Source organism: Rhipicephalus microplus, chromosome 3, assembly GCF_043290135.1.
Source record: "Rhipicephalus microplus isolate Deutch F79 chromosome 3, USDA_Rmic, whole genome shotgun sequence".
NCBI lineage: Eukaryota > Metazoa > Arthropoda > Arachnida > Ixodida > Ixodidae > Rhipicephalus > Rhipicephalus microplus.
The window spans coordinates 254,091,999-254,112,751 of record NC_134702.1 but is presented as its reverse complement, the minus strand read 5'-3'; the positions used below and the strand labels follow the sequence as shown (position 1 = coordinate 254,112,751).

General features: G+C 47.2%; 1 protein-coding gene across 4 annotated transcripts in view; it reads left to right on the top strand.

Moving 5' to 3' along the window:
- Nucleotides 1-1,807: 1,807 nt before the first annotated feature.
- LOC119159444 (uncharacterized) overlaps nucleotides 1,808-20,753 on the top strand; it is a 633,480-nt gene continuing 614,534 nt past the window's right edge. For 3 of the 4 annotated variants that reach the window (XR_012894521.1, XM_075890909.1, XM_075890908.1), the window contains exons 1-2: nucleotides 1,808-2,107; nucleotides 2,946-3,006. Coding sequence is in view for 2 of the 4 variants with exons in the window: in XM_075890909.1 (XP_075747024.1) it covers nucleotides 1,962-2,107; nucleotides 2,946-3,006 (207 nt within the window). In the remaining 2 variants the exon portion in view is untranslated. The remainder of the gene's footprint in view (nucleotides 2,108-2,945; nucleotides 3,007-20,753) is intronic. The other variant, XM_075890910.1, reaches the window with a different exon arrangement.

Sequence of the window (20,753 nt, the reverse complement as noted above, 5' to 3'; positions counted from 1 at the left end):
CACAGCCTCAGCTACTGGGGCTGCCTTAGTTATTTCCCGACGAACACCCTGGGTAGGATGGGGACGGGGGTCGCCGAGATGTAGGCTAGCGGAACTGACGGCACTGCGGAAATGGTGAACGGCCAGTGATGAACCGGGGAGGAGTGGCAGGGTCAGCATAAGACGATTCGCCGTGAGTCGACAGAGGACGAGCTGCGCGCTCGTAGCCACGATCAGTATATGGTCGAGGCGATGAACGCCTTTGCTATACCCCTCAGGTAGAATATCACGTTCGCCAGCATAAGTGTTGGGCCCACCTGTAACGGATAGCGACGCGCTGGTACACCTACGGCCACTCATAGACTTCGACCTTACCAGTGCCGGTGAAGATTCCCGGGTCGCGTATTGGAGTCATCGCGTATTGCACTGTTGCCTGAGTGGCCGGCACACTGTCGTTAGCCATTGGTTGCCAGATTGAGCAGAGTCGCCGCCTGGTGGCAACTGGCCGAAACTGCGACTCCTTGCGTGACTGCTAGGCACGCCGTGTTTCTATGTGCACGTACGTCATACACATTCTCAAAGTGTGGCTTGTCCAGTTATGTCAGCGTGAGCGTAAATGTTTCTACGTATGCCTGAAATTTATTAACAGCCGAGTCTTGCTGAGCTGCTAATGAATTTCATATATATGAAATTTTATAACGAATATATGTATATATAGTGTACCCACTTTACTTTCTCCAAATTTACATTATGATTCGTTCTAATAACTTCCCCCTTATCCTTTCCTCGGCATTATTGTCTGTTAGATCTCATAATTATTGTGTTAAAACACGGAAAAACGAGCCCTTAAGTATACACTTCTTTCCCTTATTCATTAACGCGGGTCTCGCACTGGCAGACTTGGTGCCTTAGGTTGTATAGGAGAGACTATTGGTCAGCTGCCAGCTCGTAATAAGTTCGCGTGCTACGTGACGCCACACAGGTTTTTAAAGAGTGTGCTACACGCCGCCATGGCTGCAGATGGCGCTGACTGACACTCCCCCATTTAAATTCACATATATACCCAATAAAGTGGCTGGTAGGATAGCCGCCATGGTAGCTTAATGGTAGAGCATCAAACCCGTTATTCGAAGGTCGCGAGTTTGGTTCCTGCCCTGGTTTTGGGACGTTAAACCCCACATACCAATCAATCAATCAATCAATCAATAAATCAATCAATCAATCAATCAATCAATCAATCAATCAATCAATCAATCAATCAATCGATGAATCAATAAATCGGTTCCTGCCCCCAGCAAGTTATCTTTTCTCCCCCATTTCTTTTTTCACATTTACATTACGATTTGGTCTAATAACTTCCCCTATACTTTCCTTGGCATTGTTGCCTGTTAGATCGAGCCCTTAAGTATACACTTCTTTTCCATATATATATATATATATATATATATATATATATACAGGCAGGCATGGTGGTTGAGTGGCCGTAGCGTTGCATATAGTCCAGTAGATCCTCCGTGAGCGGTGACAACGTGGTTTGTTTCGACGTTTCGGCGTAGAGTCTGGCCTTCATCAGGATTAAAGGTACAGTTTGTTGGTGCTCAGCTTTATACAATCTCAAATCAGAGGGAAAGGTACGAGGAAATAGACAGAAAAAAGAAAAAAAAGAAGAAAAGAAAAAGAAGAGAAAAAAGGAAAAAAAGAAAAAAAGAGAAAAAGAGTATAAGGTGGACGCCCCTCGGGCGCCCCCTTCCACTCTTCCTTCCACTTCCCCCCTTCGTCTCTTTTCCCTTTCTTCCCTTCACCTTTCTGGGCATACACAGACCACTGACATCAGAAGGGTGAAGGGGAGAAAGTCCATGTCCATGTCTTAGTCATGGACACAATTACACGAGTGGTGTGGTATCGCAACTACATTCGAGCAAACTTTAACGAGACCTCTTTACCTGTGCAGAAAGCGCAAGGTGCTGTGGTGGCGAGCAAGTATGCTGGTGTTGTCGCTTCTGGGCTTCCTCTACCAGGCCTCTGAGATCGTGCAGGAGTATCTCGAACACCGCAGCGCCGTTGACCTGCGCATTGAGGGGTCTGGAACTCTTCTCTATCCTGGTCTCTCCTATTGCCTCACAAACTGGTACGTCACATGCTTCGGGCACGCATAGCTCTTGCAACAACATAAATTGAAGGTTCATGGAACTATCAGGCGTAACCCTGCAAGTGAGGCAGGACATAATAGAATGACCATGATGTCTTCAGCTTAGTCGTAAAAACCAAATGAAAGCAAGGTGGGAGCACCGGGTCATATCTAAATTCCTTCAAAACAAATATGGGATTTAGAAGCGTGGTGGTTTCATATATGGTAGGTCATGACGATTCTTAGCATGCATGCTCAGGACGACGAGAAAGGGAGAAGAGGAGAGCTAACCTTCAGCTGAGTGTGTAGTTCAGAACGCGAAAAGACATAAACAAGACAGAAAATCATGTGCAATTTGGAAGTTGGCGCTTGTATTCTTGTCTCTATGTAGTCGTTCTGAGCTCGCGTTGTAACTATGGTCAAGATATGGGATGTTAGTTATATACATTAGGTTTGAATTTCAAATTGGTGCGACTTTAAAAGCTCCATATTTTAAATGATTGATACACTTAAATTACTGTTACCCTAATGATTGAATAATTTGCACTAATATTAGAGATACCAGAAGTATTATTAGTCATTTTTTTTGTTAAACAGTCCATTTTTAACTGGACAGCTTTAATATATTGCATTCTGCGTCGGTTATACTTCAATAGACAGAGGCACAGTTCTAGGCAATAATGCTAGCCCCACATTTTATACAAAATGCAAATGAATCTGCGAGGTTGTGTGACGAAGTGAAGTTTATGTTTTCCCCCTCAGAATTGTCTTTACATTGAGTCTGAATGTCAGAAGTGCGATGCAAGTTTCACAGGGGTAATATCCGTGACTTTTTCAGGATAAACAAGGAGAAACTTTGCTACCGGTACCCTCAGTTCTGCAATTTTTCAGACACTATGGTAAGCAGTATATAAGTTTGTTATTTTTATTGCACTTTACTTTAGCACTGTTTATGCAGACTTTGTAGATGCAGGGGATTTTGATGAGGCGTCATATATGACGCATCTTTAGAATTAATAAGCTGAATCTTTAATTATAATGGTACCTTTTTCCTAGATCCGACGTCATTTGCCGCATTCATCTTGTTCCTTTTTCTCCTCGAGGTAACGTAATGCTAACAATTTTCGAGTTGTGGCCTGCTGTTTTCGGTTCATAACCAACAGAAGCCACTCATTGTCCTCGAGGCTTGATGGTCTGTATTCACTAATCACTCTTCAAACTTTATGCATTCCTATACAGTACTCGACATTGCGCAAGATATCATCGAGAGCACTAACTGGCCTACTAGAATTTCATTTTCTGTTGACTGTGTTGTTTTCGTAAAGAACATCCTGTCATGGACGCCAGCTTATGTCATAACTTGCCGTGCAGTCGCTGGGAAGTTGCTAATGCAGTATAGCAAACCTTTGGCCTACTTAAAACTGTAGTTGGTTCAAAATGTTTAGGAATGCGCTCATTGGCAGGTGGTGAGGCATAGTATATATTATGGACAACATGAAAAAAAAACACGTACACACGCATTTATATTGATCAGTGATGGTGAAAAAGAAGTAACCAGGAGTAACTTTCTTGCAAAATAGGACAACGTCGACTAACCGCGTATAATAACGAAACGCAAGTGGTGCGTGACACAAAAGCATGAAAGGCAAAAAAATCACCGCCCAAGCATCTTCAACACATGCTTAACCAGCGAAGCGGAAACGTGCGGCTAGGGACGGTTGCAGCTCATCATCATCAGTCTGACCACGTCCGCTGCAGGACAAAGGCATCTCCCATGTTCCGCCAGTTAACCCGGTCCTGTGCTTGCTGCTGCCAATTTATACCTAAAAACTTCTGAATTTCATCTGCTCACGTAACCTTCTTTCTCCACCTAACCCGCTTGCCATCTCTGGGAATCCAGTTAGTTACCCTTAATGACCAGCGGTTATCCTGTTTACGCGCTACATGCCTGGTCCATGTCCATTTTTTCTTCTTGATTTGAAAAAAAGAGGAAATGAGGAAAAAAAGAGGAAACGTGCGGCTAGAGATGGTTGCAGCTATACCAGCCGAAACCAAAGAGCCGCTCCAGTAACTGCCGCCGAACGTGGGCGTCGGTCCCTGTGAACCGATTCCCGCCATTTCCACGCTGACGCCGCTGTGCCGGCAACCACTCTTCTTCCACTCCCCGTTGGTGCGTGATTACTGCTCGGAAGGCGGCTGGATCCTCGGATGAATTTCTTATGATCCAGGTGGTGGGCAACGTGCGAATAAATAATGGGCTCGAGGATTTCAGGCAATGCATATCAGGGAAATAGAACGATAATTAGATGGGTTTGAACGGTGACCTGATTTGAACACTGGAGTTACCTTGGCTACCTTCCACTCCACAGGTATAACCTTTGGAAAGGGACGGAGAGAATACGATTTGCAGAATGTGGCTAGTAATAGCTCCAGTGGGTTTTAGTATGTTATCAGGACCAGGGGCACTCGATGTTTTCAGTTGGTTTATAATGTTTAGGATACCTTCAGCATTTATGGTGACGGGTGGAATCTGGGGAAAGTCATACCTGGAGGCCGACGGAATATTTCCTGGCGGCTTTTCCTTAAGAGTGAGGAAAAGTAAAATTCGTCAAGTCAGAGCGCTGCTAAGCTGGTACCCATGAACGACCAGAATTGTACATTGAAATGTTAAGTGATAAATTGATGGCGTTGATAATGTTGGAATTTTTTTTTTGTGTTTGTCGCAGATGATTTTTAGGAGATCTTCATGGTAATACTACTTTTTAGCTTTTTTTTCAGCATGCTCATATATTCTCGAAGGCAAGTGAAATATTTGTCCCTTTTCGATAGAGAAGTGCTGCGTTTTGCATCGCGGAAAAGGCGTTTCTTTTTTTGTGAGAGTTTTTCACGGAATTTGTATACCAAGGACTATTATCGTCATAGCGAACAGACGCAGTGGGAACGTATTTTTTGATTAGTGTCAAGACCACTTGCTTATACAAAAGCCAGTTCTATTCTACACTTCTGGAGACGGCCGTTTGAGAGAAAGAACTATAAAAGTTTTCCGATTCGGTAATGATTGTGTGGACGTTGTCGCACCGCGGTGGCATGCCCCCAACGTCACACGCACGTCACCTCTCGCTTGGATGCCAGAGAGGGTAGGGAAGAGATGTGGCTTGCGAAGGCTACGCGGGGGAGCAGTAAGGGTTTCGAGCTCGGTTCCTTTCATCCTCGTTTCGCGCTGCTTCAAAAAAAAAAAACACAGTTTTCTCAGCTCGTAATAAACCAAGTGAAAAAATTTTGTACCATAATACTCCTCATCAGACACACAAAATGTTCCACCATCTAAAATTTGTTATGGGGCCTGCATGGCGAGTGGCCCTTTAAGGGCTCGTTTTCTGTGTTAGAAGGAGTAATAATGAGCACTGACAGACAATTACGCCAAGGAAAGTAAAATAATATTATTAGAGGTGATTGTATTGTAAATGTGAAGAAAGAAAAGTGGATGAAAAGATAATTTGCCCTGCACAGAGACCAAACCTGCGACCTTCGAATAACGCGTCCGATGCTCTACGAAATGAGCTACCACGAACGCTATTAACCCATCTAATTCACGTGATATGTATATGCGTTAAACGCGGGAGTGTCAGTCGACGCCGCATGTTGCTGTTCTGGCGAGTGTGGACACTCTAATCAGGAGCTGGCAGCTGACCAATAATCCCTCACAAGCTACTTGAAGGTTCCTGAAGGGCCAATATGAAATGAATATTGCAACCAGAACTTTTCAGAGCAACATAACTATAGGCCTAAATTTCAATAACTCCTCATTCCCTTCCTTGAGGCACTTTTGAAGAAGCATATTGGCTTTGTGAGCTTCTGCCTTCGTGTCTCTCATAATCATAAGGTGATGTTGGGACGTTAAACCCCGCATATCAATCAATGAATCGAGCTTCTGCCTTTCTTTTATCAGGGTATGACTACTTTGATCCCGATAAGTACCGAGAGTGAAGTATTAAAAAGAGTAAATAAATATAGGCCTGTTTCTTTATGTAGTATTGATTATATCATATTTGCGAAAATCTTCACGAACAGGTTGCAAACGGGGATTACAAAATGTGTAGGTGTTCATCAAACATGTGGAGTAATAGGCCGTTCTATACAGAAAAAATATACATTTAGCTCAAGCAGTCCTTGAGTGCGACTGATGATAGTATGAATCAGGTAGCGATTCATCAGGTTGACCTTGCTAAGAAGTTTCATAAGGAACTTACGACATGATTTTTGCTTCGACTGCTTAAAAATGTCGAGATATACCATGCAATGGCATATAATTCTCTTATGCAAGCGCCCAAAGTGGCTGGCAAGGTTACTTGTGGATGTGTCCGCTCTTGCCTTAACTTTCCGCAGTATACTTATAACTACTTTGTTTATTTTCCTGCCTAATGCAGGTAATAAATGATAGAGATATAGAGCCAAATAACCTAAAATTCTAGTCTAGACCGATGACACTGCCTTCTTCTGCGTGAACAAACCGTGTGTTCAGGAAGCAGTAAAGACTATTATGCGTTTTTGAAAAATTTCCGGAGCTAATATAAGTTTTGATTAAAGCAGCTGATTTTGGCTGGGCTTCTGGGCTAGAACTCTCTCGATGGGTGCTAATAACTGTCGTATTGGAGCTCCATTGCGTTCTTGGTGTGCCTCTTGATAACCACCGTAATGGTGGTCGCCACAGGACGTTTGCCATAACCACTATCCGTCAAAAGGTTTTAACTTGGCAAGGAAGGGACCTTTTTGTTTTTTTTTCAACAGCTAAATCGTATAAATATTTCCTTGATTAAAAAATATAACATTCTACAAGCATTGCACTTGGCCTAGTTGGTTAATAAAGCGCGCTGAGTAGCGAGGGGTCACTATATATAAATATTGTAAGGCAACGTTTTTGGCTTCAAGACACTTCTTTTACTTGTGGAGCCTCTGCCCCACAACACAGGTCAGGCTGATGATGATGAGTATGTACATATGATAAAATGACGCGCATGAATAATGGTCACACTTACTTTCCCCCCTCGCTTGAGCGTATTAGACGGACGCGTCTTAGACGGAAACGGAACGTCGAACGAATGGCTTCAGACGCGATACGTGGACAATCTCCGAACCACGACAGCGATGATCCGAAGAAATGTCGCTGGGAATGACACGGTAGTTCACTGGTGACGTTTGTTCATTGATTGTATATGATCCAATGAAGCGTGACTGAAATTTATCGCATAATCCTGGAGTACGAATGGGCGTCCAAAGCAACACTTCATCCCCAGGACTGAAGGAGACGTCGCGATGAGAGCTGTCGTAGTGCTGCTTGCGATCTTGCTGATTGGCTTCTGTATTAAGGCGAGCCCGTTGCCAACATTCCTCGAGCCTTGTGATGAACTGCTCTGATACGGTTTCCGAGGCGTCACTTGGAACATTTAGGAAAGACACGTCGATGGTGAATATCGGTGAACAGCCGTACACGAGGTAGAAAGGCGAGTAGCCAGTAGATCTTTGAACAGCGGTGTTATGGGCAAACGTCACAAAAAGCAAAATCGTATCCTAGTTGTCGTGGTTTGGTGCGATGTACATCGATAGCATGCCTGTTATTGTCCGATGAAATCTCTCTGTCAGCCCATTAGTTTGGGGGTGGTAGGCTGACGTCGTCTTATGTACTGTACCACAGGCTGTGAGCAGGGTTTCGATTATGACGGACAAGAACGTTTTCCCGCGATCACTCAGGAGGACGCGAGGTGCATCGTGGCACAATACAATGGTGTTGAGAAAGAATTGATTTGATTGATTGACTGATTGATATCTGGGGTTTAATGTCCCAAAACCACCATATGATTATGAGAGACGCCGTAGTGGAGGGCTCCGGAAATTTAGACCACCTGGAGTTCTTTAACGTGCACCCAAATCTGAGCACACGGGCCTACGACATTTCCGCTTCCATCAGAAATGCAGCCGCCGCAGCCGGGATTCGAACCCGCGTCCGGCGGGTTAGCAGCCGAGTACCTTAGCCACTAGGCCACCGCGGCGGGGCAGCGTTGAGAAAGAAGTCTGCAACGTCTGAAGCAGAACTTGTGCGTAGTGCAGCAGTCTCTGCGTACATTGTAAGGTGATCGACAGCAGTCACAATCCAACGATTACCTGCTGGTGTGATGGGGAGAGGTCCTAGTAGGTCTATGCCAACGATGGCGAAAGGAGTTTCAGGACACGGGGTGGGTTGCAGAAGGCCGGCAAGAGACGAAGTTGGCCGCTTCCGCCGTTGACACAGATGGAAGATGCAACGTATTTGGCCACAAAGGTAGAGATGCCAGGCCAAAAGAAACGTTTCCTGATGCGGCTTTGTGTTTTGTGAAATCCCAAGTGGCCTGCACATGGGTCGTCATGAAAGGCTTCGAGGACTTGGTGACGTAGAGAACGCGGAAGTACTGGAACCCAGCGGTGTCCATCAGTAGTGTAAACGTAACGATGGAGCACATTGTTATCGAGCTTAAATTGCCGTAGTTGTCGGCGCAATCTAGCATTAGGAGTAGATGATATACTATTTAGGCGTTGAATAATGCTATTGCAATATGGATCATCACGCTGGCGTGTGGCGAACTCGGTGTAGCGATTTGAAGCCGGCGTGTCGATAACCGCAAGTTATGATAATGTGAGGGGTGAGGCAGAGTTTTGCCCACCAGATGAGCAATCACCTGACGTACTCGATGACGACAGTGGAAGGGGGCAGCGAGAGAGAGCATCTGCATTTTGGTGTTTTTTTTGCGAGACTTATAGATGACGTCTAAATCGCACTCTTGTAGGCGGAGCACCCAACGACCGAGGCGACCAGAGAAGTTTTCAGTGACGATAGCCAGTACAAGGCGTGATGGTCTGTAATCACTGTGAAGTGGCGTCCGTAAAGATTCGGTCGGAATTTTTGCACGGCCCAAACGACAGCAAGGCACTCCTGCTCAGTTATGGAGTAGTTCTGTTCAGCAGCCGTAAGAGCACGAATAGCATACGCAATAACTCTTTCCCGTGAAGCGGCATCCCGCTGTAGAAGAACTGCACCAATGCCATGGCCACTCGCGTCGGTGTGGAGACATGTAGGTGCGTTTTTGTCGAAATGCCACAGAACAGGGTCGGATGTTAAAGCATGCTTTAGGGCTTGAAAGGCACGCTCGCAGTCGTCGTTCCAAGCGAAAGTTGATCCGGATGTCAGCACCTTATGCAGTGGCGACGCGATGGTAGCAAAATGGCTGATGAAGCGGCGGAAGTAGGATGCCAGGCCCAGGAAACTTCGTAGGTGTTTCTGATTTTCTGGCCGAGGGAAGCGTATCATGGCAGCAAGCTTGTCAGGATCCGGGCGAACGCCATCTTTGCTGACAAGGTGGTCCAATACATTGATGTTCTTGTTGGCGAAATGGCATTTCTTTGTGTTTAGCTGAAGTGCAGCACTAGAAATACACGTCAAAGCTTCGTCTAAACGATCAAGGTGCTGACGAAAAGTGAAGACAATGACGATGTCATCCAGATAACAGAGATTTGTTTTCCATTTTAGGCCGCGTAGAACTGTGTCAATCATGCGTCAAACGTGGCAGGAGCATTACATAAACCGAATGGCATCACGTTGAATTCATACATCCCGTCTGGTGTTGCAAATGCACTTTTTTCTTTGTCCGCTTCGTGCATAGGTATTTGCCAATAACCAGACCGTAAATCCCGACTGGAGAAAAATTCAGCGCCTTGCAGACAGTCAAGTGCGTCGTCGACTCGTGGGATCGGGTACACGTCTTTTCGCGTGATCTTATTAGGTGCTCGATAATCGACACAGAATCGCACCGAACCGTCCTTCTTTCGGGTTAGCACTACAGAGGATGACCACGAGCTAGACGAAGGCCGGATAACATCTCGTTTGAGCATATCAACAACGTTGTTCTCGATGATTTTCCGCTCTGCGGATGACACTCGATATGGGCGGCGGCGTACAATTGTATTGCCTTCCGTTTCAATTCGATGTACGGCGACGGAAGTGTGACGCAAAAGCTTGGAATTTACATCCAATGAAGCACTGTGTTTTGGAAGGATACCCAAAAGTTCTTGCTTTTGCGCTGACGTGAGATCAGGATTTATTGTGGCTGTTAAAACAGCTGTCGTAGCATCGTCATCAGTACTCGTAGAGAAAGATGGTGCGTCTGCGGGAAGGGGCACCAGGGAAAGGGGTTCGTTGTGTGTGAAGCGAACCACACTGGTGCCCTGGGGCAGTGCAAAGTAGGGTTAACTGCCGTAACTAATGCTCTGCCATCATAAAAGCGCACCAGGCTAGGAGCGGTGGTAAGCCCACCAGAGATGTAGCGTCCACACGGTGCTAGGAACACATCACCAGTACTGATCTTATCTGATGTCAAGGTCAGAATATGCTCATTGCCTGGAGAAATAAAACAGTCATCAGCGGTGACGAAGCGCTGGCTATGAGCATCTTTATCGGACGAAAGCGCAGTATCTGACATACGAATGATTCTCTGACGGCAAGATATCACGGCTGAAGCTGAGGAGAGAAAGTCCCACCCTAAAATGAGCACATTAGTACACGATGACAGAACGACGAACTGTATATGGTGAAGGATGCCCTCAATAAAAGCTCGTGCTGTGCAAACACCAGAAGGCTGAACAAAAACCGCATTAACACAGCGAAGGGGAGGGCCATCATACGGTGCCTTCAGTTTGCGCAAACGGGAACACAAGTTCACACTAATAACTGAGAGCGATGCACCTGTGTCCACCAAGGCTTCAGTCCATATACCCTCGACACACACTGAAAGTACATTTGAAGGGCATTCTGGAGGAGTTCGATGCAGTCCGCCAAATGCAGCTTTTCCTCCTGAAGCTGCACTGTTTAGTTTTCCGGGTGGTGATCAGACGCCGTGGCAGCCGGACGAAGTGGTGACAAGAAACGGCGCATAGGTGACGGGGAACGACGGCGTGAGAAGCGGAATGTACTGGCTGCGTCGAAGTGCTGCGGAGATGGTGAGCGGTGTTGGTACAGTTGATATGGGTGGCGATGTTGTGAAGCAAGGGCAAACATATCCCTCTCGAAGTCCCCATAGCCCCGCCTTTCGTCTTGTTGACGTCGACGACAGAACCGCGAGATGTGGCCACGTATTCCGCAATAATAGCAAATCGGTCGAGTTGAACGCCAGGCATGGAAAGAAGGAGGCGGTGCCCTTGGGGCAAGGGCATTCAGGGAGGGCTGCGTAGTTGACCCATAGTGCGGTGATTGCTGAGAAGGTGACAATGCAGCCACCTGAGCGTATGTCGGCTTTGGAGTGATATGCGAGCTCGGGACTTGCTCACACGTCATGGATGCCAGCTTCTCCCTGACGATGTTGCGGAGGCTGCCTGCAGAAGGCGTTATGCGGAGCTCATAAGACGACGAGGTGGCCTGGAGTTGCAGCTCCTCGCGGATAATGGACCGTATCAACGACCGGAGCTCATTGTCATGCGTTGGCCTGAGATCTCCTGTGTGAGGTTGTAAACGTATAAGTTGAAGGTCATCGAGTCGCTGACACGTACTGATGATATCCGCGACCGTGGTGGGGTTCTTTGCCGCTAAAGCGTTAAATGCGACGGCGCCTATGCCCTTGAGCAGGTGGCGAACGCGGTCATGTTCCGCCATCGAGTTGTCGATGCGACGGCATAGGGCGAGGACATCCTCAATGTACGAAGTATAAGACTCACCGGAGTGCTGAACACGTTCAGCAAGCTTTCGTTTGGCTATGTCTGCACAGACAGAAGGGTTGACAAATATCTGACAGAGCTGCTGCTTAAAGGTAGGCCAGTCTGGGAAATCAAGTTGATGGTTGAGAAACCATGTCTTAGCGACCCCCGTCAGATAGAACGGTACGCGGGACAGCTTCACAGAATCATACCAATAGTTAAGCGCACTCACACGGTGGTACTCATCCAATCAGTCTTCAATGTCTTCACCGCGAAGGCCGGCGAACATCGGTGGATCTTTTTGAGGGGCGGTGACAGTCCAAGAAGGCCTGCCCAGGGGTGCAGGCGCGTTGAATGGAGCCGTGTTGTTGTGCTTGTCTTGCGACGTGACCGTGGGCTGACTGCGCAGATGGCGACCCGACCGGAGCTCCAGGGATGGTTGGTATACGAAGATAACAAAAAAGCGCTGCAGAGAGAGGACCAGGGGACCGGAAAGCACTCTCCATTACTTGTAAGGCAACGTTTTTGGCTGCAAGACACTTCTTTTACTTGTCGAGCCTCTGCCCCACAACACAGGTCAGGCTGATGATGATGAGTATGTACATATGATAAAATGACGCACATGAATAATGCTCACAATATCTATAGTCGAGTAGATCACCCGTGAGAACGGTAACAGCGAAAGCGTTCATTTCGACAGTTTCAGCCCAGAGTCTGGCATTCGACAGGAATGAGGGTACCTTCTGTTCGCGCTCATATTTATCCTTTTTTCGAGGAAAAGACGAGAGAGAAACAACGGCAAGAATGAACAAAAGTTCACGAAAAAAGAAAAAAAAGGACAAAATTTCTGGATTCACTGCGCTATGCGATTGGCAGCGGGGCTGCGTATTTTCTTAGAATCATTGCGTTCAGAGCATTTGAGTGGCGGTCACTTTACTCTAGACATCGGCCGGCTAAGGTAAGTGCTCGCGTGTCACAGAAGCTCTTTTTTTTTTGAGAAACCGTCACTAATCAGGCGTCAATGGTCTGGGCGGCTGTGGTGGTCTCCGGGTTGTCGTCTTTCTACAACGCGAGTTCCGAGCCTCGAGTGAGGCGGCGCAAAATAAAGGGTTTCTTAAGCTCTTTTGCTTTGAAGGGGTACCAGGTAGTGTCGTCAAAAGACGGGAATGGCCTTTTAAAGTGAATGCTATTTTGTTTTGAGAATCCGCGTTCGGGGGCTCTGAGTTGTGTATGTGGTGGCTGTTCGACATGTCTGGCTTACAACGACTCATCGGTTAGTAAGAGAGAAACAGTAGTACGTTAAAAAGGGTGGTTACACTGAAACACGGAAATATCTTTGCAATTGTCCGGTCCACGTCTCATAGCGCCGCGAAGTCTTGAAATGTCATAATTGGAAAGGTATATATATATATATATATATATATATATATATATATATTGTAATGACGAAAACCGAAACTGGAACTCTCTCTGGCACAGACTCGCATGCTAGGAGGAAGAGGACGAAGACGAAGCAGAATAAGAACAGCCGGCCTGCAGCAAAGGCGTTGTGTCTTATTTCTCGTCGTTACAATGGCGCAGCCGACGAAGAAGACGTCATACGTCCCGGCTTCGTCATCCAGGACGCCCGCCGACATGCAGATGCGGTAAGCGTCGCTTGGGGACGGCGTCAAGGCCTCCTCAGCAGCTGTTCACCTGCCGCCACTGCCACCACCGTTCGGGGATGGCGCCAAGGCCTCCTCGGCGGCTTTAGTATACCCATCACCGGTATTTCTTCATGAAAAGGGACACCGTCTACGCGTCCTTCGCCACGGATTGTGCCGTGAGCACAGGTCGACAAGTGAACCCTGCGGCACAAGCCACCTGTCCGTACCCTCGTGGATCATCGGCAGCGTGGTTCTCTCATCGTAAAAACGCTGTTCACGCTTCCTCGATCATGGAGCCGACAGCCCTCCTGCAGCCGGGAGCACCTGTGCCGCCATTCGGGGACGGCGTCCAGGCCTTCTCGATGGCTCCTGGGCAGGCTTGCCCCGGCCCCACCACGACAGTACATGGCCTGTCGTTGACCGGGAATGCCGTTCACGCTTCCCACTGCGACAACGTCCTGCTCAGTGCTTCATCGGCACCTCAGCCGCTCAGGGGTGCTGTTCAAGCTCCCTCGGCCGAGGGTACCACAGCAGTGAGTACGCTGATCGGGGAACACGTCCCCACTGGCTCCGCATGTGGGCCGCCCGAGAGTGCCACCGAGCTTTCGCGCACCATTGCGCGACTCCGCCTCGAGGTCGGCGCCCTGACAGCGTCGAGTTCTGCGATATTCCCTGCTGCCTTGCCGGGACTTCACATTATCGATGAGGCGTTGGCCGCGGCCGCCTCGCAAGACCATTCAACAACTTCCCCCGAGAGCCGCAGCAAGCTCCAGTATACTCTCGCGGCTCTTTCACACCAACTTGGCTGTGTGGCGTCGCTATTTTCTGGAGCTTCGCCTGCCGTGACACCACCACCGGCTGCCTCCGAGCTACCCGAGTTTCGCGGCTTCCAGGACGATGCCGTCGATTGGGTGGCTACCATCAATGCTCTCGGAGCTCGCAAGGGATGGAGCGACAATCAGAAGTGGTGCGTGGCCTTAGACCGCCTTCAAAATCCTGCTGCTGCGTGGCACAGGTACGAAGGCGTGCGGCAGCAGTCCTGGGCGGATTGGAGCGCCAAGCTCATTGCTGCGTTTGGAAGAATTGAGTCTGACCTCACTGCTACCTCTCATTCTACCCTCGCCACTACCGAGCAAGGGGCTATTGAGAAGCACAACGACGAGGCAGCTGCACCCTCTGCCAACCTGCCCTACCTCGGAGATCAACCTCACGAGGCGCCGCGCCCCCCTACAGCTGTGCCGCGTGCCCCCTCCCCGGACAGCTTCCCAGAGTACCCTGCGGCAATCATCGAGACAAGCTGGACGGTGTACTCCTCCGGGCAGATCTCTGACTCCGCGTCGACACCTGACACACAATTACCCTTGACCCAACTTAGGACCGCCTATAAAGCACAGAAGCCAGTGAGCCAGCCTCCAAGCTGGTCAGCCCCAAATGGCCTGGATCCATTGACCTGCTGCGTGACGACGGCGGCTCTTTCACAACCAGCCGGAGACCAAGCACACGTCACAACGGCCAGTTTGACCCATAGTAAGGAGCCGCACCATCCCCTGCCACCTTTGCCGTCATTGGCCGAGTGCGTGGACGCTCGTAACTTGCCAAATGCCGTCTCCCCTAACGAGCCACAAGTGCCTACTCCACCTGAGGAGGATGCCATCGAAGTCATTCCGGTGCAGTTCACGGTTGCTCCGGATGGCGAGGCAACTGGCCATGTCGACATGAACGCACGTGACGGATTGGCAAAAACCTCCACTTCGACCAGCAGTGCATCAGCGAAGACGCTAGAGCACGACTTGCGTCGCAAGTCTACGCGCAAAGTCTACACAGCGATGTCGCTGATATCTATCGATATAGCCCATCGTACCTTCCCTCGCTCTGAACAACGCAGGCGTCCCCGCTCAGTGTGGGCCGCAGTACTGCATACTGGTGTCCCTGCAATGTCATCCAAGCAGCGAAGGGGTAGTCATCGCGATGGTCCGCCACCAATGCGATCACTCCGCACCAGCCAGTATCACCTGCTGGGTTTACATTCTCCAGGTGACTACATTAACTTGCCGCGCGGACGCGACCTGCAACGACCACCTCGACACAGCCAGGGTCGTCCACCAGAGTACAGGACAGTTCCACAGGACAGCTCGAGGCGTGCACATGACAGACTACCACGGCACTCCCAGTGCCGCCCTCCAGAGAAAATTGCCCTTTGCGCGCTAGCAGTCATGGCCGAGTGTAATGACGAAAACCGAAACTGGAACTCTCTCTGGCACAGACTCGCATGCTAGGAGGAAGAGGACGAAGACGAAGCAGAATAAGAACAGCCGGCCTGCAGCAAAGGCGTTGTGTCTTATTTCTCGTCGTTACAATATATACTATAATTTTTTGAAGGTCATTCACGCTGATCCCGGCGTATTGTATGCCAGAAAGCGACGACGAAACTTTCACGGAAGCGTCTTTACTTAACATTTTCAGCTGGCGGACCAGCCTTCGTCAGAGTAACGTGACAAGATTTGACACATGGCTTTAAAAGCTCCTTTCAATAACAGGTCAGCGTCAACTGCTCTGGTTAGTATTACAATGGGCATCATAAAATATCATGTACTTCAAAAAATAAAAAACAGATAGACAAAAAGGGGAAAACCAAAAAGGCACACAAATACTGAAGACACGGTTGAAGATTCTTTTGCATGTACTGTGACGTGATACCATGCTTACACGTAGTTAAGAGATGTAGAAGCGCCGTGTTGTAATGACATTGCATGGCAATATAAGAACAATCTTAGTAATATGTGAAAGTATAATGGAAGCCACTGTGAAATGATTAAAGATAAATTAAAAAAAATAAAATGGCAGACAGAAGGCGTCATTTAGGCGGTACAATGTGAAACCAGTGCATCATCGCTCTTGATCTTGTGAAAGACAGGTCAGTTTTCCCTTGTTTTCGTTGATTTCAGCAAAAACAATAATAAATTTATGAATGAGATATGATTCACGTAGTTCACGATCATGGCTGTTGCGGAATCCCGATTCTAGTATCATGACTTTTAGGTTACTAATTGAGTGGCCAGGAATGCTCACATGTTTTGATAATGGAAAGTTTGGTTGGGTTTAAGCACGTGATCTGTGATTGTTGAAACGTATTCTGAACGGGGTTTCAGGGTGGCCTATGTGACAGGTGCCGCACTCAAGCAAATACACTACAATGGATGAATCACAATTAAAGCTGCGCTTAATTGTGAAAATGAATTGGTTAGATGGGCTGGTGGCTGGTAATGATGGTTCTATATGAGAACAAACATTAAAACGGGGTTTGTTGCAGTGGCTACAACCAGTACGGTTAGTGGTAGCAATTTTAGATCACGTCAGGATGTCACCTATGTTTTTTGAAAGCCTATACACTACTCGAGAGGGCTCAGGAAAGACCGCTTTTAGTCTGTCGCTTTGGGTGAGGATGTTGTATTGGTTACGCAGTATACTTCGAATGTGGGGATGGACGCTGAGTGTGTTAGTACCAAATTGGCTCACTTTTTATGGTACCTTTTAAACACTCCATCCGATTGCGTCCTCTGACTCGGTGTATCGCGTCGTCAATATTTTTTTTCCCGGATATTTTCACTTAAGAAGCTTCTTTTTCAGATCATCGCAGCAGGAATTAAAATCTTCATCTTCAGAGCATATACGCCTAAAGCTCTGTGCCTAGCTATATGAAATTCCTGTCTTTAAATGGCGCACGTGGCTACTTTCAAAATGAAGAAACTGGTGATTATCGGTTGGCTTTTTAAAGAAACTTTGTAATTAGGCGTGCATGGGAAATGGTAATCGTAACGTCGAGGAAGGCTACAATGATGAGTAAGTATGGGAGAATGTTATAGTGGAATGTACCTGGTTGAATTTCACTATAAAGTTTAGATGTTCTGTTTCACCATGTGTCCAAATAAAAAATATGTCATTGATGTAGCGTTTGAAATGCTCAGGCTTTAGTGGCACACTCTTAAGGAACGAGTCTTCGAGCACTCCCATGAAGATGTTTGCGTACGTAGGGCCTATCTTTGTAACCATCGATGTTCCACTGATCTGTACGTAATTAGAGCCATTGAGTTTGAAGTTATTCAACTCGAGAATTAGCTTCAGCAGTGTTTCGAGAGTTGGCGTGTCAATTAAGTTGTCAGATTCAGAGTAGTCTTATGAATCTAAAACAACCTGTATGACGTCCTTGAGGCGTATGTTAGTGTAGAGGGAGGTGACGTCCATCGTCACCAGAAGCGAACCATCAGGCACTGTTAGGTGTGATATTTCATTGAGAAAATCATTGGTATCCTTAACATAGGAAGCGAATGTGGGTGGCAGAAATTTTATCAAACTCTCGGCGTATCGAGATATGTTTTCTGTTACTGTTCGAATGCCCGAAATATTGAGATGGCCCGGATTTCCCGACTTGAGTATTTTTGGCAGCAGGTAAAATCTACCGGCAACAGGGATAAGCTGAATGAGGCTGCGTGCTGTCTTATCGTTGACCCTTTTATTTTTTACCAATGCTTTAATGCTCTCTTTTACGATGACAAGAAAGTCTGTGGTAGGATCAGCGGGAAGTTGTTTGTAAAAAGCAGTGTCAGATAACTGTCGTATGGCTTCTTTTATGTAACTTTCCTTGCCCATTATCACAATCGAGCCGCCCTTGTCTGGTGGTTTTATGATAATATCATCGCGTGCATTCAAACTTCTAGAAGCATCAAATTCACTGACAGAAAGATTTTTTTGGAACAGGCCACGCGTTTTGTAAGCGTTGAGCACGTCACGCAAGACAGCTTTTATGTAAAGGTCTAGGCATTTATCCCTTTGCGAGGTGGGCGTCCAGTGTGTCGTGGATGGAACATCGTCCCGCATTAGTTTCCGAGCTTTTATTTTGCCGAAGGGTTTACCTTTCTTTCCTCATATACACTCAGCAAATGTGCTTGGTGAGGGACGAGCTGCCTAAATAGGGTAGTTTCTTCTTTCAAAAGCTTACCAATTGACGTTTCATAGTGATTTATGATAACGCGAATAAGGTCAAGTGAAGCATTGGTCAGCCCATCCCGCCACCTAAGCTTATTTGCAGTTGACAGTGCAGAAGTAGCCGGGCGAGCTCTCTTGTTGCTAGCATGGTCGTGAAAATACTCTTTTAGCCTGTGATTCCGAGGGAAATCACCAATATACTTCATCAACTGAAATTCGTGAAACCTGCCAAAAGTTGGACAGAAATTCAGGCCTTTTGAAAGAACCCTTTCGTCTGCAGAGAGGATTGTAACGTCAGGAAGGTTGACTATATTGGCGTCCTGTTGGCTTATCTGCGGCAATGTTTCGGGTGTGTGGAATAAAACAATTGACGAACTCCTGATTTTTATCATTTAGGGTGCTGCTGGAACATCGTCGCGCATCAGTTTCCGAGCTTTTATTTTGCCGAAGGCGTTTACCTTTCTTTCCTCATATACACTCAGCAAATGTGCTTGGTGAGGGACGAGCTGCCTAAATAGGGTAGTTTCTTCTTTCAAAAGCTTACCAATTGACGTTTCATAGTGATTTATGATAACGCGAATAAGGTCAAGTGAAGCATTGGTCAGCCCATCCCGCCACCTAAGCTTATTTGCAGTTGACAGTGCAGAAGTAGCCGGGTTCACATAAAACCTAAGACCTTTGGGAATTTCGGAAGCATTTACATATTTCCTGAGGCATGCAACATCCACTTCCGCGCGAATGCGTTTTTCAGTCACCTTCCGGCACTTCAGAAAACGTGCAGGAGCAACACCTAAAATTTGATTACCAGAGAAGTCCTGTAGTCACTGGCTGCTTGCGGCTAGGTTGTTCGGAGACTTGGAGTTCCGAACGAAGGTTGACGCTCTGTCTCTTGATCTTGAATTCTGTTTCGATAAGCTTGGGGGCTGTTCTGTCAAGTGGTCACACCAGGACGACGTGGCGTCGAAAATTCTCCCGGGGAAAAGCTGGTGGATGTGGCTTGCTATGAGGCTTGAACCCTCGAAGCTGGGATGTAGTTCATCGGCAGCGAGGAGTCGATAGGCAGGTATCCATTCAAAACAATTATCGATTAAGTAGACTGCACTGGATCCATGACAAAAGTTGCGCAGTGTGCCATTGAGATCGCAGGCTTCAGAGTTACATCGTCAAACACCACCTAGATTTCTCCCGCCATATCTCCGATTTGGGCTTCTTGGTAATATCAGGCTGACATAAATCTGGGATATCTTGGGTCGCTCTATCCGAATGTGGTCGAATAACGAGCGGTATTTGTGGAAAGCTGTTTGACCACTCGCGGAAGATAATTAAGTCATTGGTACCGACATGCAGTACGAGGGTCCTTGTGGTGTCAGGTACGAAGTCTAGCAGAAAGTGCACATCTTCCATTCGGGCACCAGGTTGAGTTATGAAAGCAGGTGTACCTTGTTTGTGGTATAAAGTACTGCTGCACGTACTTCATTTGTGAGTCATCGACTATGGTTGTGTTGTAGGGGGTCTGGTGGGGGACACATGGTGAAACAGAACTTCTAAACTTTATAGCGAAATTCAACCTAGTATATCCCGCTATAACATTCTCCCACACCCTACTCACCCTTGTCTGTAGCCTTCCTCGACGTCATGATTACCATTTCCCATAGATGCCTGATTACGAAGCTTTTTTAAAAAGCCAACCGATAAACACCAGTTTCCTCACTTTAAAAGTAGCCACGTGCGCCATTGTAAGACTGGAATTCCATGTAGCCAGACACAGCGCTTTAGGCGCATATGCTCTGAAGATCAAGATTTCAATTCCTGCTGCCATGATCTGAAAAAGAAGCTTCTAAAGTGAAAATATCCCGAAAAAATTTATTGACGACGTGATACACCAAGCCAGAGGACGCGATCGAAAGGAGTGTTTAAAAGGTACCGTAAAAAGTGAGCCAATTTGGTACTAACACACTCGGCGTCCATCCCCGAAATTCAAGGAATACTGCGTAACCATTACAACATCCTCACCCAAAGCGATAGACTAAAAGCGGTCTTTCCTGAGCCCTCTCGAGTAGTGTATAAGCACTCAAAAAACACAGGTGACATCCTGACGTCCTCTAAAATTGCTACCACTAACCGCACTCGTCGTAGCCGCTGCAACAAAACCTTTTTAAAGTTTGTCCTTATACAGAACCATCATTAACAGCCACCAGCACATCTAACCAATTCATTTTCACAATTAAGGGCAGCTTTATTGTGATTCATCCAATGTAGTGTATTTGCTTGAGTGTGGCACCTGTCACATGCAATACATAGCC